This window comes from Mobula birostris, chromosome 16 (genome assembly GCF_030028105.1).
Source record: "Mobula birostris isolate sMobBir1 chromosome 16, sMobBir1.hap1, whole genome shotgun sequence".
NCBI classification, from domain to species: Eukaryota; Metazoa; Chordata; class Chondrichthyes; order Myliobatiformes; family Myliobatidae; genus Mobula; species Mobula birostris.
This window is the reverse complement of record NC_092385.1, coordinates 59,213,492-59,228,611: the sequence shown is the minus strand read 5'-3', so window position 1 is coordinate 59,228,611 and position 15,120 is coordinate 59,213,492. Positions and strand designations below refer to the sequence as shown.

At 40.7% G+C, this 15,120-nt stretch overlaps 1 protein-coding gene across 1 annotated transcript in view; it reads left to right on the top strand.

The window, feature by feature from the left end:
* Positions 1-15,120, top strand: part of dock3 (dedicator of cytokinesis 3) — a 946,041-nt gene that overhangs the window by 819,165 nt on the left and 111,756 nt on the right. Inside the window, exons 34-35 of the mRNA XM_072280136.1 lie at positions 5,817-5,843; positions 5,961-6,056. Coding sequence (XP_072136237.1) covers positions 5,817-5,843; positions 5,961-6,056 — 123 coding nt within the window. The remainder of the gene's footprint in view (positions 1-5,816; positions 5,844-5,960; positions 6,057-15,120) is intronic.

Genomic DNA, 15,120 nt, shown 5'->3' with positions numbered 1-15,120 from the left:
ATATCTACAATAATGGCATGGAGATGTAGAGATGGAGGTCATTCTTATCACTAGATTTTCAACTATAACAGTTATCCTAAGCCATTGGGAAGATGGGAGGTGCATTGTATGCAGTATCTCTGTAGTGTTCTTTTGTTAAGTCAGAACATTCTAACTCAAACATTCATTTCAGAGCTCAAAGTAAATTATCAAAGTACATATATGTCACCACATACAACCCTGAGATTTGTTTTCTTACCGGCATACTCAACAAATCCAATAACCATAATAGAATCAATCAAAGACCGTACCCAGCAGGGCAGACAATCACTGCGCAAAAGACAACAAACTACGCAAAAACAAAGAAAAAACAGGAAATAATAACAATAAATAAGCTATAAATATCAAGAACATAAGATAAAGAGTCTTTGAGTCCATAGGTGTGGGAACACTTCAGTAATGGGGCAAGTGAAATTGAATGAAGTTATCCCCTCTGGTTCAAGAGCCAGATGGTTGAAAGGTAATAACTTCCTCAGCCTGGTGGTGTGAGTTCTGAGGCTCCTGTACCTTCTTCATGAAGGCAGCAGCAAGAAGAGAGCATGACCCGTATGGTTGTGGTCCCTGATGATGGATGCTGCTTTCCTGTGGCAACACTCTGTCTAGATGTGCTCAATGGTGGGGAGGGCTTTACCAGTGATGGACTGGACCGTATCCACTACCTTTTGTAGGTTTTTCCATTCAAAGGCATTGGTGTTTCCATACCAGCCTGTGATGCAGCCAGTCAATATGTTCACCACACAGCTACATAAGTTTGTCAAAGTTTTAGATGTCATGCTGAATCTTCACAAATGTCTAAGGAAGTAGAGGCGCTGTTGTGCTTTCTTCGCAATTGTACTTATATGCTGGGCCCAGGACAGGGTCTTTGAAATAATAACACCTAGGAATTTAAAGTTGCTGATCCTCCCCACCCCCAGTGAGGACTGGTTTATGGACCTCCAGTTTCCTCCTCCTGAAGTCTCTTTGGTCTTGCTGACATTGAGTTGTTGTTTTGAACACCCAAGTTAAACTGCTATAACTAATTCCTCAACTCTGAGGTAATGTTTCGACAGAATAGACAGCTTTCTTCATTGGTTCTGTTTTTTAAGTTATGACATAGACATAGCTCATTGTCATATGCTTTTTAAGTAAACAGTGAAAATAGCTAGCAGTGTCCCCTGAACTTCAGTCTTAATTATATTTATGGTGAATGCAAATATTTTGGCTACTGTTCTGTATAACACAGTTGCTTGTATCATGTTGTTGGGGCAGTAATGAATTGCTAAGATCAAGGATTACCATATGCTGCTGCTCCCTTGACTATGACATTCCTCTGCACTCAATGCTGCAATCAGCAGCTAGTGCAGCTCCTGAATTTGCTGCAGTTTAGCTGAGGGAGTCATAGTCTCAAGACTTACAGGCTTGACCAGCATAGAGGTAAGCAATTATGTCTGTGTTATCACAACATCAGATGTGCAGTCATTAATCACTGGACTTCTCTGTGACAATCTTTAATGAAAGTGCATGATTAGATTAAATAATTCCTCTAGATACGGCGTAATCTTCCTATGTATCAATAACAAAGCTATTTTTGTAGTCTTTCATTAACTCAAAACAACTGGAACTGACTGCTTGCTCCAGGCAGATAATTCTTCTAAAGATAAACAAGTTGTCATCCCTCCCCCACAGCTCTGTCACTATTGCAAACCTGCCTGGGGACTTTTTTGTCCTTCTGTTGTTGCTTTTATGGTGACCTTGCTTGCCGAAATGAATTTGTGTTGGATAATGAGTTTGGCCACATGACTGACCTTTCAGTGGGAGAACAGTTAAGGAACTGAGATCCTTGAACTTCAGATGTTAAGAGAGACGGTGAATTTAGTCAAGAAGGAAAAGGAAGTGTACGTAGCAAAAATCTTGGGAAGCTAAAGTCAAACAGAGCATTCAAGTATATACCTCAAGAAGGGAATTAGGGGACCCAGGAGGAACCATAAAAGTAGAGTTAAAGAAAATCCTAGGGCATCCGATACATACATCAACAGCAAAGACAATTACTTTGCATCAGTATTTACCTAGGAGAAGGACATGGAGGATAGGGAGTTCAGTGTGGAGTGTGCTAATTTGCTAGGGAATTTGGAGATAAAGAAAGAGAAGGAATGCGTCTCTTAAGACAATTAAAGGTGGCTTAGTACCCAGGGCCTGATGGGATATACTCTAGATTATTAAGAGAGACAAGGAATGATTGGCCCTTGACTAATATCTTCATGTCCTACCTAGCCACAGAAGAGGTCCCGAAGAACTCGTGAGTAGTTAATGTTGTTCCATTATTCAAGGAGGGAAATGGGGATAATCCTGGAAACTATAGAGCAGTGAGTCTTAATCAGTGGTAGGAAAGTAACTGGAGTTACTAGGAATAGGATATATGAGCATTTAGAAAAACATGACATAATTAGGGGCAGTCAGCATGGCTTTGTGCTGTCATGTCCCACTATCTTGATTGAGATTTTGAGGAGGTGGCAAGGGTGCTTGATGAAGGTAGAACTATGGATAGCATGTACATGAATTTGAAAAGGTTCCCCTTTCGGAGTCTCATCAGAGGATTAAGATATTTGGGATTTTAAGTTAATTGGTCGTTTGTATTCAGAATTGGTTTACCCATAGAAGATAAAGGGTGGATGAGACTTATTCTGGATGTAGGTTGTGACTGCAGGTTGTGTCACTTAAATCTTTGACAAACTTCTATAGATGCACAGTTGAGAGTTGCATCACGACCCAGTATGGATGCACCTAGAACAGAGAAGCCTATAGCACAATCCATTACAGGAAAAGCCCTCCCCTCTATTAGCATATCTTCAAAGAGCACTGCCACAATAAAGCAGCATCCATCATCAAGGATTCCCACCATCTAAGCCATGCTCCCTTCTCACTGCTGCCATCAGAAAAGAAGTAGAGGAGCCTTAGTCCCACATCACCAGGTCAGGAACATTTACTATCCTTCAACCATCAGGTTCCTGAACCAGTGTGGATAATTTCACCCACTTCAACACTAAACTGATTCCACAACCTATGGACTTACTTTCAAGGACTCTACAAGATTATTTATTTGCTCATTCATTCATTCATTCATTTATTCATTTATGTATTTATTTATTTTTGTATTTACACAGCATATCTTCTTTTGCATATTGTTTGCTTGTAGATTTTCATTGATTCTATTCTATTTCTTTGTTCTATTGGGTGGATTAATAAATTTACAGATGATACAAAGATTGGTGTTGTTGGGGATAGTGTAGAAGACTTCCAAAGGGTAGACGAGAATAGAGATGAACCGCTGATGTGTGTGGAGAAATGGCAAATGAAGTTTAATCTGTCCTTGTGTGAGGTGTTGCACTTTGGAAGATCAAATATAAAGATACAGTACACCGTTAATGGCAGGATGTGCAGAGGGATCTTGGGGTCCCAGTCCATAGCTCCCTGAAAGTGGCTACTCAGGTTGATAGGGTGGTAAAGAAGGCAGATGGCAGGCTTGTCTTTATTAGTCATGGAACTGAGTTCATGAGACAAACTAGGGTTGTTTTCTTTGGAATGGCAGAGGCTGAGGGGAAATCTGATAGAGGTATATAAGATTATGAGAGGCATAGACTGAGTAGACAGTCAGTATCTTTATTCCCGAGGATAAAATGTTTACTATTAGAAAACATCCATTTAAGGTGGGGGGGGGGGGAGAGGGTAAGTTCAAAAAATATGCGGGGCAAGTTTTTTTACACAGAGACTAGTGGATTCCTGGAATGTGCTACTATGGATGGTGGTGGAGTCACATGTGATAGACCCATTAAAGAGGTTCTTAGGCACATGAATGTGCAGGAAATGGAAGCATATGGACATAGTGTAGACATAAGGACACTTGAGTACTAATGTAATTAGCTCAGCACAACATCATGAGTCTGTTCCTGTGTTATACTGTTCCATGGTCTATGTTCTTTTTACATGGATACACAGGCCACCATTCCAAATTCCTTGATGGTACAAGTTTTGGAGATATAGTACCCTGTGACAGATTTCAAGGAGACATTGACAGGAGGCTACAAATGATAGTTAAGTCACAGATGAAATTTAATGCCGAGAAATGTAAAGTGTTACATTTTAGCTAGAAGAATAAAGAGAGACCATAGAAATGAGTGGGCACAATTCAAAAAGGAAATGCAGGAACAGGGAAATGTGTGAGTAAATGTATGTAGTTTTTAAAAAGTCATTAAAAAGCCTGCAAAATCCCAGGTTTTATAAACAGAGCCTCAGAGTATAAGATCAAGGAATTCACAATGCATCTTTATAGAACATTGGCTTGGCCTGAACGACAATATTGTATCCAGCATGATATTGAATAGGTGCGGAAGAGGTTTGTGAATATGCTCCCAGAGATGAGGGACATGCTGTTATAGACAGGAGAATAGGGAGTTCTTTTGGAACAGAGGAGGTTGTGATGCGATTTGCAATATTTAAGATCATGAAAAGTAGAGACAAAGTAGGTGGAGAGAGATGGTTTCCATTGGCAGAGATTTCAGAATCCAAAGACATAAAATGAAAATGATAGGCAAAAAAAGTAAATGTGACTAAGACATAGAAACACAAGCCGGTCATTCAGCCTCTCATATCTGCTCCACCATTGAATAAAATCTGTTACAATTTATTCATGCAATAAATCTTTAGGATCTGGGATGCATTGCCAAGAGTTGTAGTGGATGCAAGTTCAAATATTGAATTCAAAGAGACTCAATCAATACCTGAAACCACCTCTCCCCCACAATCTTCTCCCCCAAATGTTATTGGAGGATAGAATCTATGGATACAAACCATTCTTTGTCTCCTCCTTTGAGAGCCCTCACTTTCTGCTCTAGTTGGATACCTGTGTTGCAGTTCCCGTTTGTACATCAAGACTTTACTGAATTATTTTGTGTTCAATTTTTGGGATCAGAGCGTCTTTGACAAGCCTATTAATTGCCCCATTCCTGATTCCCTTGGAGAGGTAATGGTAAGCCATTTCCATTATAAGTACATTTTAATCCACATGTGAAAATGTATTAATTTCTTCTATAATAAATCTACGTAATTCATGACTGAACGTCAGTTCTGAGTTGGAGACCCATAGTAGATTGGGGACCACTTTGTCGAGCACCTCCTGTCCATCATAAAAGGTGGCATTTCCTGGTGGCCACTCATTTCAATTCAACTTCCCATTCTTTTCCAATGTGTCAGCCCCTGGCCTCCTCTACTGCCGTGGTGAGGCTACACTCAGATTGGAGGAGCAACATCTCATATTCAGTCTGGTTAACCTCCAACCTGATGGCCTGAACAACAATTTTGCCAACTACCTGTAATTTCTCTCCCCTCCCTCTTCACTTTTTCCATTCCCCATTCTGGTTCCTCTCTCATCTACCCATCACCTTCCCCTGCTGCCTCTCCTCTCCATTCTTCTATGGTCCACTGACATATCTTACAAGATGTCTTCTTCTTCAGCCGCATATCTCTTCTACCTATCACCTTACAACTTGTACTCCTTTCTCTTCTCTCACCTTCTTATTCTGGCTCCTGTCCCTTCCTCTCCAGTCCTGATGAAGAGTCTCAGCTGGAAACATTGACTGTATATTTCCCTCCATCAATGCTACCTGACTTGCTGAGTTCCTCCAGCATTTTGTGTGTGGTGTTCAAGATTTCCAGCATCTGCGGAATCTCCTGTGTTTATTACTAACATTCCACTACTATTATGATAACCACTTTTCTTTCTTAATTCTGCTGCCTGGAATTAGTACCCAGCTGTTTGGGCCTTATCCTAGGTAAGACTAAAAGCCTTTAAACTTAAAGTATATGTCTTTAAAATGACAACACACTTCTGAGTGGGGTTTGCTACCAATAAGAGAAATTCATTCTTTCCTTTTTTTTTGTGTTTGTAGTTTATTAGAGAAGATTGAACAAGAAACATGGAGAGAGACTGGTGTTTCCTTCGTATTGTCTGTAACACGCCTCATGGAACGTCTGCTGGATTACAGGTAACTGCCTCGTCAGAGGAAAAATACACTTCTAAAATAGTACCATTATCATGGTTAATTGCTGTTGACAGCATATAATACCAGGTTTGTTCATGAGAGAATATAAAGATCTTACAAATTCCTTTTCACTGATTTGTCAGGATCAAGCCACTTATTGATTCATCTCAAGATATGTAGGTTTTTGGTGTTGCTCATACCTATCAGTTCTTGAAAAGGCTGTGATGGATTTTTAGACATGATTTGACGTAATTGAGGACTTGGTTGGTTATTTCAGAAGGTTGTCATGATTTGATTCTGTTGGAGTAGGACTGGAGTTAGATATAGGCCAGATTCAGTAGGCACAGATTTCCATCCCTGAAGGAAGGCTTTCCAATAATTTCAATAGTCAAAGTATATTTATTATCAAAGTACATATATGTCACCATATACTACCTTGAGATTCATTTTTGCAGGCGTTGACAGTAGAACAACAAAATACAATAGAGTCAATGAAAAGCTACACACAAAGTCCGCAAAACAACCAGCGTCCAAAAGAAGATAAACTGTGCAAAAATAATTAAATAAGTACTGAGAGTTTGAGTGGCAGAGTCTTTGAAAATGAATCTATAGGCTGTGTGAACAGTTCAGTGATGGGGCAAGTTATTTCCATTGGTTCAAGAGCCTGATGGTTGAGGGACAATAACTTCCTGAACTTGGTGGTGTGAGTCCTGAGGTGCTTGTACCTTCTTCCTGATGGCAGCAATGAGAAGAGAGCAAGACCCAGGTGGCGGGGTCCCTGATGATGGATGCTGCTTTCCCGCGACAATGTCTCGCCTAGATGTGCTCCATACTAGGCTTGATGCAGCCAGTCAATATACTCCCCACCGCACATCTATAGAAGTTAGCCAAATTTTAGATTGCATGCCGAATCTTTGCAAACATCTAAGGAAGAAGAGGTACTAGTATGCTTTCTTCATAATTGGACTTGCATGCTGGGCCCAGGATAGGTTGTCTAACTTGATAACACTAAGGAATTTAAAGTTACTGACCCTGTCCATCTCTGATATACCAAACTTTCAGCTCCTTGGTCTTGCTGACATTGAGTGAGAGGTTGTTGTTGTGGCACCACTCAACCAGATTTTTAATCTCCCTCCTGTATGTTGTTTGTATGCTGAAGCTTTCCCATGGGCTGATTAATTAGTGTCAGCAGATAGTAAACCACATTTACAATATCTCTGATTTTATTTCTGATCTGTGCCAACCTAGACATCTCTGTTGGAGTAACAGTATAGGTGCTCCAGATCTTTGGTGGCTCTGGGTGAGAAAAGACATACGGTGGCATGCAAAAGTTTGGGCACCCCTGGTCAAAATCTCTGTTACTGTGAATAGCTAAGCGAGTAAAAGATGACCTGATTTCCAAAAGGCATAAAGTTAAAGATGAGACATTTCTTAAATATTTTAAGCAAGATTACTTTTTTATTTCCATCTTTTACAGTTTCAAAATAACAAAAAAGGAAAAGGGGCCCAAAGCAAAAGTTTGGTCAGTACTTAGTAGCACCCCCTTTGGCAAGTATCACAGCTTGTAAACGCTTTCTATAGCCAGCTAAGAGTCTTTCAATTCTTGTTTGGGGGATTTTTGCAAAAGGCTTCTAGTTCTGTAAGATTCTTGGGCCGTTTTGCATGCACTACTCTTTTGAGGCCTTTCCACAGATTCTCGATGATGTTTAGGTCGGGGGACTGTGAGGGCCGTGGCAAAACCTTCAGCTTGCGCCTCTTGAGGTAGTCCATTGTGGATTTTGAGGTGTGGTTAGGATCATTATCCTGTTGTAGAAGCCATCCACTTTTCATCTTCAGCTTTTTTACAGACGGTGTGATGTTTGCTTCTGGAATTTGCTGGTATTTAATTGAATTCATTCTTCCCTCTACCAGTGAAATGTTCCCCGTGCCACTGGCTACAACACAAGCCCAAAGCATGATCAATCCACCCCCATGCTTAACAGTTGGAGAGGTGTTCTTTTCATGAGATTCTGCACCCTTATTTCTCCAAACATACCTTTGTTCATTGCGGCCAAAAAATTCTATTTTAACTTCATCAGTCCACAGGACTTGTTTCCAAAATGCATCAGGCTTGTTTAGATGTTCCTTTGCAAACTTCTGACGCTGAATTTTGTGGTGAGGATGCAGGAAAGGTTTTCTTCTGATGACTCTTCCATGAAGGTCATATATATGCAGGTGTCGCTGCACAGTAGAACAGTGCACCACCACTCCAGAGTCTGCTAAATCTTCCTGAAGGTCTTTTGCAGTCAAACGGGTGTTTTGATTTGCCTTTCTAGCAATCCTATGAACAGTTCTCTCGGAAAGTTTTCTTGGTCTTCCAGACCTCAACTTGACCTCCACCGTTCCTGTTAACTGCCATTTTTTATTTACATTACGAACTGAGGGAACGGCTTTGCTATTTTCTTATAGCCTGCTTTGTGGGCAACATTTATTTTAATTTTCAGAGTGTTAGGTAGCTGCTTAGAGGAGCCCATGGCTGCTGATTGTTGGGACAAGGCTTGAAGAGTCAGGGTATTTATAAAGCTTTGAAATTTGCATCACCTGGCCTTTCCTAAGGATGACTGTGAACAAGCCATAGCCCTAACAAGCTAATTAAGGTCTGAGACCTTGGTAAAAGTTATCTGAGAGCTCAAATCTCTTGGGGTGCCCAAACTTTTTCATGGTGCTCCTTTCCTTTTTCTCAGTCTAAAATTGTACAAAACAAAAATAATACATTAATCTTGCTTAAAATGTTGAAAAGAATGTTTCATCTTTAACTTTATGACATTTAGAGATCAATTCATTTTCTACTCACTTAACTATTCACAGTAACAGAAATTTTGTCCAGGGGTGCCCAAACTTTTGCATGCCACTGTAAGTCTTCATATCCTTGATTATTCTCACAGTTCAGCAAAATTTTTCAAAAAAGGGAGAATTACATCTGGAAGTTAATTCCCATATGAAGAACTTAAGCACGAAATCTAGGCTGATCCTTCAGTGAGACACTGAAGATGTATTGCACTATCTATGGTACTGACTTTCCAGTGTAATTTTAAATGAAAGTCTGTAAGAGATTTCACAGCACTTTCTTAAAGTCAACCAGTTGAGTTTTTCTCTCTCTGCCAGCCAGAATTTTCTGCTTATCTTGTGACAAAAAAAACTAACACAATCAGTCTAGGAGCAACTACATGAAGAGAGTTTGCTCAACAAGCTTGGTTACCTCTTAAAAATACCTAAGTGGATACAGGCACCAGTAGATATCAGAACAGACAGGCATGCAAGTGAAAACAAATCATTAATATTGCTGGCAATTGAATAGTAATTTGTGTATCACTCTCCTTTTCCTGCATTTGGTACTGGATTAGGTTATTTGATACTATGGTTTGAGTGGGCTGTGAATTTAAGTACAGTTTGAGAATTTGACCATATAAATGATATGCTATTCCCTGTGCAGATCAGCATTGCACTAAATGCTGTTCTTTAAAGGATAGATGTTTAGCAATGGCTTCCTAAATCTTCTAGCTATTCAGTTTCAGATTTAGATTATGTATTGCATTTGCATCAAAGCATACAGTGAGATATATTGCTTTTGTTAACAACCAACACACCCAAAGGTGAGCTGGGGGCAGGTTGCAAGTGTTGCCACACTTTCCAGAGCTAATATTGCATGCCCACCCAGCAGAATGACACAGAGCACAAAAAAAAACATACCAAGCAATAATGCAGCGACAGCAAAACAATCCCCATTCCTCTCCCGCTCACCCATGCACTTACACAGTCCTCTAAATATGACACTGGAGTTGTAGGACAGGCTATCTTTAGCCTCCAGTCTCTAGCAGACTCATAGGTTCACAGAACTGGAACTTTGACGTCCACAGTGGACTCCCAGAGATTTACAGACTCGGCTCTGCCACTCAAGCCTCGCCATATATATATAGAAATGCTGAGTATTCTGCTGATTTATTTTTTCATCTACTAATACCAAGAGCCAGTGATGGAAGTCCATTGACCTGATTTATTAGCTCCATGTCCACTCCTTAGATGCGGCACAAATATTTCCAATAATTTCAGTTTTTATTAGCAAGAATTGGTTGGCCATACCATTTTGACATGAGGCCTTGGTAAGTGTAAAGAAGCTATCAATTCTATTAATTAAGTGTCAATACTGCATTGAAGTATCAGCCTGGATTTTGAAAGACTGAAACACTTATGACTTTGAGGCTAAGTACAGATCCAATGCCATATTCAAGTTTGCTGACAACACCACTGTTGTTGGCCAAATCAAAGTTGGTGACAAATCAGCATATATGTAGGAGGGGAGATTGAAAATCTTGTTGAATGGTGCCACAACAACAACCTCAGCAAAACCAAAGATTATTGACTACAGGATTAAATGAGAGGTCCATGAGCCAGTGCTCATTAGGAGATCGGAGGTCAAGAGTGTCAGTAAATTCAAATTCCTCGGCATCATCATCTTAGAGGAACTAAGACCTGCACACAAGTGTCATTTCAAAGGAAGCACAGCAGCACCTCTACTTTCTTAGATGCTTGTACAGATTCAACATGTCATCTAAAACTTTGACAAACATCTATAGATGCACAGTGGGAAGTATCCTCACTATTTGCATCACGGCTTGGTATGGAAACACCAGTGCCCAAAAACAGAAAAGTCTCCAAAAAGTGGTGGTTACAGACCAGTTCATCACAGGAAAAGCCCTCCTCACTACTGAGCATATCTACAAAGCGTGCTGCCACAAGGAAGCAGCATCCATCATCAAGGACCCCCACCATTCAGGCCATTCTCTCTTCTTGCTGCTACCGATGGGAAGGAAGTACAGGGGCCTTAGGTCTCACACCGTCAGGTTCAGGAACAATTATTTCCCTTCAACCACCAGGTCTACTGAACTGATCACTGAACACAGCCTATGGACTCACTTTTAACGGCTCTGCAGCTCATATTCTCAGAAATATTTACTTACTTATTTATCTACTTATTTATTTATTATTATTTATTTTGTATTTGTTCAGTTTGTCTTTTTTGCACATTGGTTTTGCTTGTCATTCTTTGTGTATAGTTTTTCACTGATTCTATTGTATTTTATAGTATTAAATGTGAGAAATTCTGAAGATACTGAAAATCCAAAGCAATACACACAAAATTGCTGGAGGAAGTCAGCATGTCAGGCAGCATCTATAGAAATAAATAAACAATCTACGCTTTGGACTGAGACCCTTCTTCATTTTATTGTATTTCTTTGTCCTACTGTGAATGCTTGCAAGAAGATGAATCAAGAAAAGGGTAGCATTTAGGAACATAGCTAGAAGTTCAAAGTACATTTATTATCAAAGTATGTAGACATACAATCTTGAGACTTGTCTCCTAACAGGCAGCCAAGAAACAAAGAAACCTAAAAGAACCCATGTAAAAAAAAGACAGTCAAAACCTAATATGCAGAAAAAAAAACATCATGCCCACAAAAAATCCATTAAAAAACGTAAAAGAGCCCATAAAAAAGACAGTCGAACACCCAGTGTGCAGAGAGAAAATACACATCACGCAGTCTATAACTGCAAGGAAATAGTGTTCTGAACAGAAGTCTACAAAGGGAGTCCCATAGTTCAGCACAGAGCTGCGTTGTGGAGCAGCAATCTGAACCAGCCCATCTCTCGCCTCAGGCCCCAAAACGTGGCACCTAAACCTGCTCAAACATCGAGTTCAGCGACTTGATGCACCCAGGTGCCCGGAACTTGCTGCCTTGATTCAGCCTGTAACTGACCTTTCTGATACGGCACGGCACTTAAAATGATCAAAACTCGGATCTTCCTTGCTCTTGGTGATGAGCCCACTGCCTCGCCTTGCCTTGGTTCTGCCACATCAAATTGCCTTCAAGTCCAAAGTGAAGTTACAGACAATTACTAGTGATGGTAGTTTGCCAGGAAAAGCGTGATTAACAAAGTGTTTTGCTGTTTTTCTTGTGTCTTTAGCCACCAGCCAGAACTCGCTGAGGTTCTCCAGCGCCATTTTAAACCAACACATATACTTACTTTAATAATAAATTTACTTTGAACTTTGAACTTTTCTGAAACAGGTTTTCCATGTGAAATATGTTTGCAAGAGAAGGAGATACACTAATTGAGAAAGAGATTACACCAGGAGGTCCATAAAGTTGTTTGTTTGGTGGGTGAGCTACCAAATGTCTTGCCCGACCAATTTTTATTTTTTAGCCTGATACCTGATGTCTTAGATTTGGGAAAAGAAATTAGTAAAATTAAGAAATCCTGATTTTATTCCTCACCCAGCTCATAATTTCCTAAATAATCCAGGTCATAAGACCATAAGAAAAAAGAGCAGAATTTAGACCATTTGGTCCGTCGAGTCTCCCCACCATTTTTTATATAGATTATGAGAACACTCAGTCCTCTTTTATTACCATTTAGAAATGCATACATGCATTAAGAAATGATACAATGTTTCTCCGGAGTGATGTCACAGAAAACAGGACAAACCAAAGACTAACACTGACAGAACCACATAATTATAACATATAGTTACAGCAGTGCAAAGCAATACCATAATTTGATGAAGAACAAACCATGGGCACGGTAAAAAAAAATCTCAAAGTCCCCTAGTCAGTCGACTCCCAAGTCCCCGATAGCGGCAGCAAAGGGGAGAAACTCCCTGCCATAAACCTCCAGGCACCATCAACTTGCCGATGCCCTGGAAGCAGCCGACCACAGCCGATACTGAGTCCGTCCGTCCGAAAACTTTGAGCCTCTGACCAGCCCCTCCAATACAGCCTCCCGAGCGCCATCCTCTGCCGAGCGCCTTTGACCTCACTCCAACTACTGAAACAAGCAAAGCCGAGGATTCGGGGCCTTCTGCTCCAGAGATTCCGGTTACCACACAGTAGCAGCGGCAGCGAAGCGGGCATTTCAGGAGTTTTCCAGATGTTCCTCTGTACTCTCACGTTCATCTCCGTCAAATCAGAATTGTGCACGGTCCCCTACTTGACAGATTACAGATATCAATCACCGGAGAGGCCGTGCGCACTGCCATCGCGTCGCCATCTTCTCCTCCTCCTCTTTCCTTATGCTGATCCAATTTTCCTCTCAGCTGCAATGTCCTGCCTTCTCCCCACATCCCTTCATGCCCTGACCAGTCAAGGCTCTATCAACTACTGCCTTAAATATACATAAAGACTTAACCTCCACAGCTGCCTGTGACAAAGAATTACATAGAATCACCACTCTTTGACTAAAGAAATTCCACCTCATCTCCATTCTAAATTGACGCCCCTCTATTCTGAGGCTGTGTCCTCTGGACTTAGACTCTCCCACCATAGGAAACATCCTCTCCACATTCACTCTTATCAAGATCTTTCACCATTCGATTGGTTTCAATTACGTCACCCCTCATTCTTCTGAATGCTAGTGAATACAGACCCAGAGCCATCAAATGCTCCTCGTATGACAAGCCATTCAATTCTGGCATCATTTTCTTGAACCTTCTGTGAACCCTCTCCAGTTTCGGCACATCCTTTCTAAAACAGGGGCCCAAAACTGTTGACAATACTCCAAGTGAGGCCTCACCAGTGCTTTTAAAGTCTCAACATTACATCCTTGCTTTTACATTTTAGTCCTCTTAAAATTAATGCTAACATTGCATTTGCCTTCCTCACCACAGACCCAACCTGCAAATTAATCTTTAGGGAATCCTGCACAAAGACTCCCAAGTCCCTTTGCACCTCAGTTTTTTTTTTATTTTCTCTCCGTTTAAAAAATAGTCAAGCCTTTCTCTTCTACCTAAGTGCATGATCATACACTTCCGGATACTGTATTCCAACTGCCACTTCTTTGCCCATTCTCCAAATCTGTCTGAATCTTTTTGTAGCCTCTATACTTTCTCAAAACTACCTGTACCTCCATCTATCTTCATATCATCTGCAAACTTTACAACAAAGCCACCAATTCCATCATTCAAATCATTGACATATAACATAAAAAGTATCAGTCCCAACACAGACCCCTATCAAACACCACTAGAAATCAGCAGACAACCAGAAAAAACTGCCTTTATTCTCATTCTTTGCCTCCTGCAGTCAGCCACTACTTTATCCATGCTAGAACCTTGCCTCTAGTACCATGGGTTTGTAGCTTGTTAAGCAGCCTCATGTGTGGCACCTTCTCAAAGGGCTTCTGAAAATCCAAGTACTCCACATCAACCGATTCTTCTTTGTCTATCCTGCTTGTTATTTCTTCAAAGTATTCCAACAGATTCATCAAGCAAGGTTTTCCCTCGAGGAAACCATGCTGACTATGGCCTACTTTATCATGTGCCGCAAAGTACCCTGAGACCTCATCCTTAATAATTGACTCCAACATTTTCCCAACCACCGAGGGAGGCCAGACTAACTGGCCTATAATTTCCTTTCTTCTGGTTCATTGCACAACACCCAATCTAGAATAGCTAATCCCCTAGTGGGCTCAACCACTAGCTGCTCTAAAAAGCCATCTTGTGTAGGCATTCTAGAAATTCCCCCCTTGAAATCCAACAACAACCTGATTTTCCAAATCTATCTGCATACTGAAATCCCCCATGACTATCATAACATTGTCTTTTTGGCATACGTATTCTATCTCTTGTTGCAATTTGTAGACCACGTTCTTACCACTGTTTGTATACAACTCCCATCAGGGTCTTTTTACCCTTAGATTAGATTATGAGAACACTCAGTCCTCTTTTATTGTCATTTAGAAATGCATACATGCATTAAGAAATGATACAATGTTTCTCTGGAGTGATATCACAGAAAACAGGACAAACCAAAAACTAACACTGACAGAACCACATAATTATAACATATAGTTACAGCAGTGCAAAGCAATACCATAATTTGATGAAGAACAAACCATGGGCACAGTAAAAAAAAGTTTCAGAAGTCCCTGAGCCGATCAACACCCAAGTCCCCAATAACAGGTGGCAAAAGGGAGAAACTCCCTGCCGTAAACCCCCAGGCACCGTCAATTTGCCGATGCCTTGGAAGCAGCC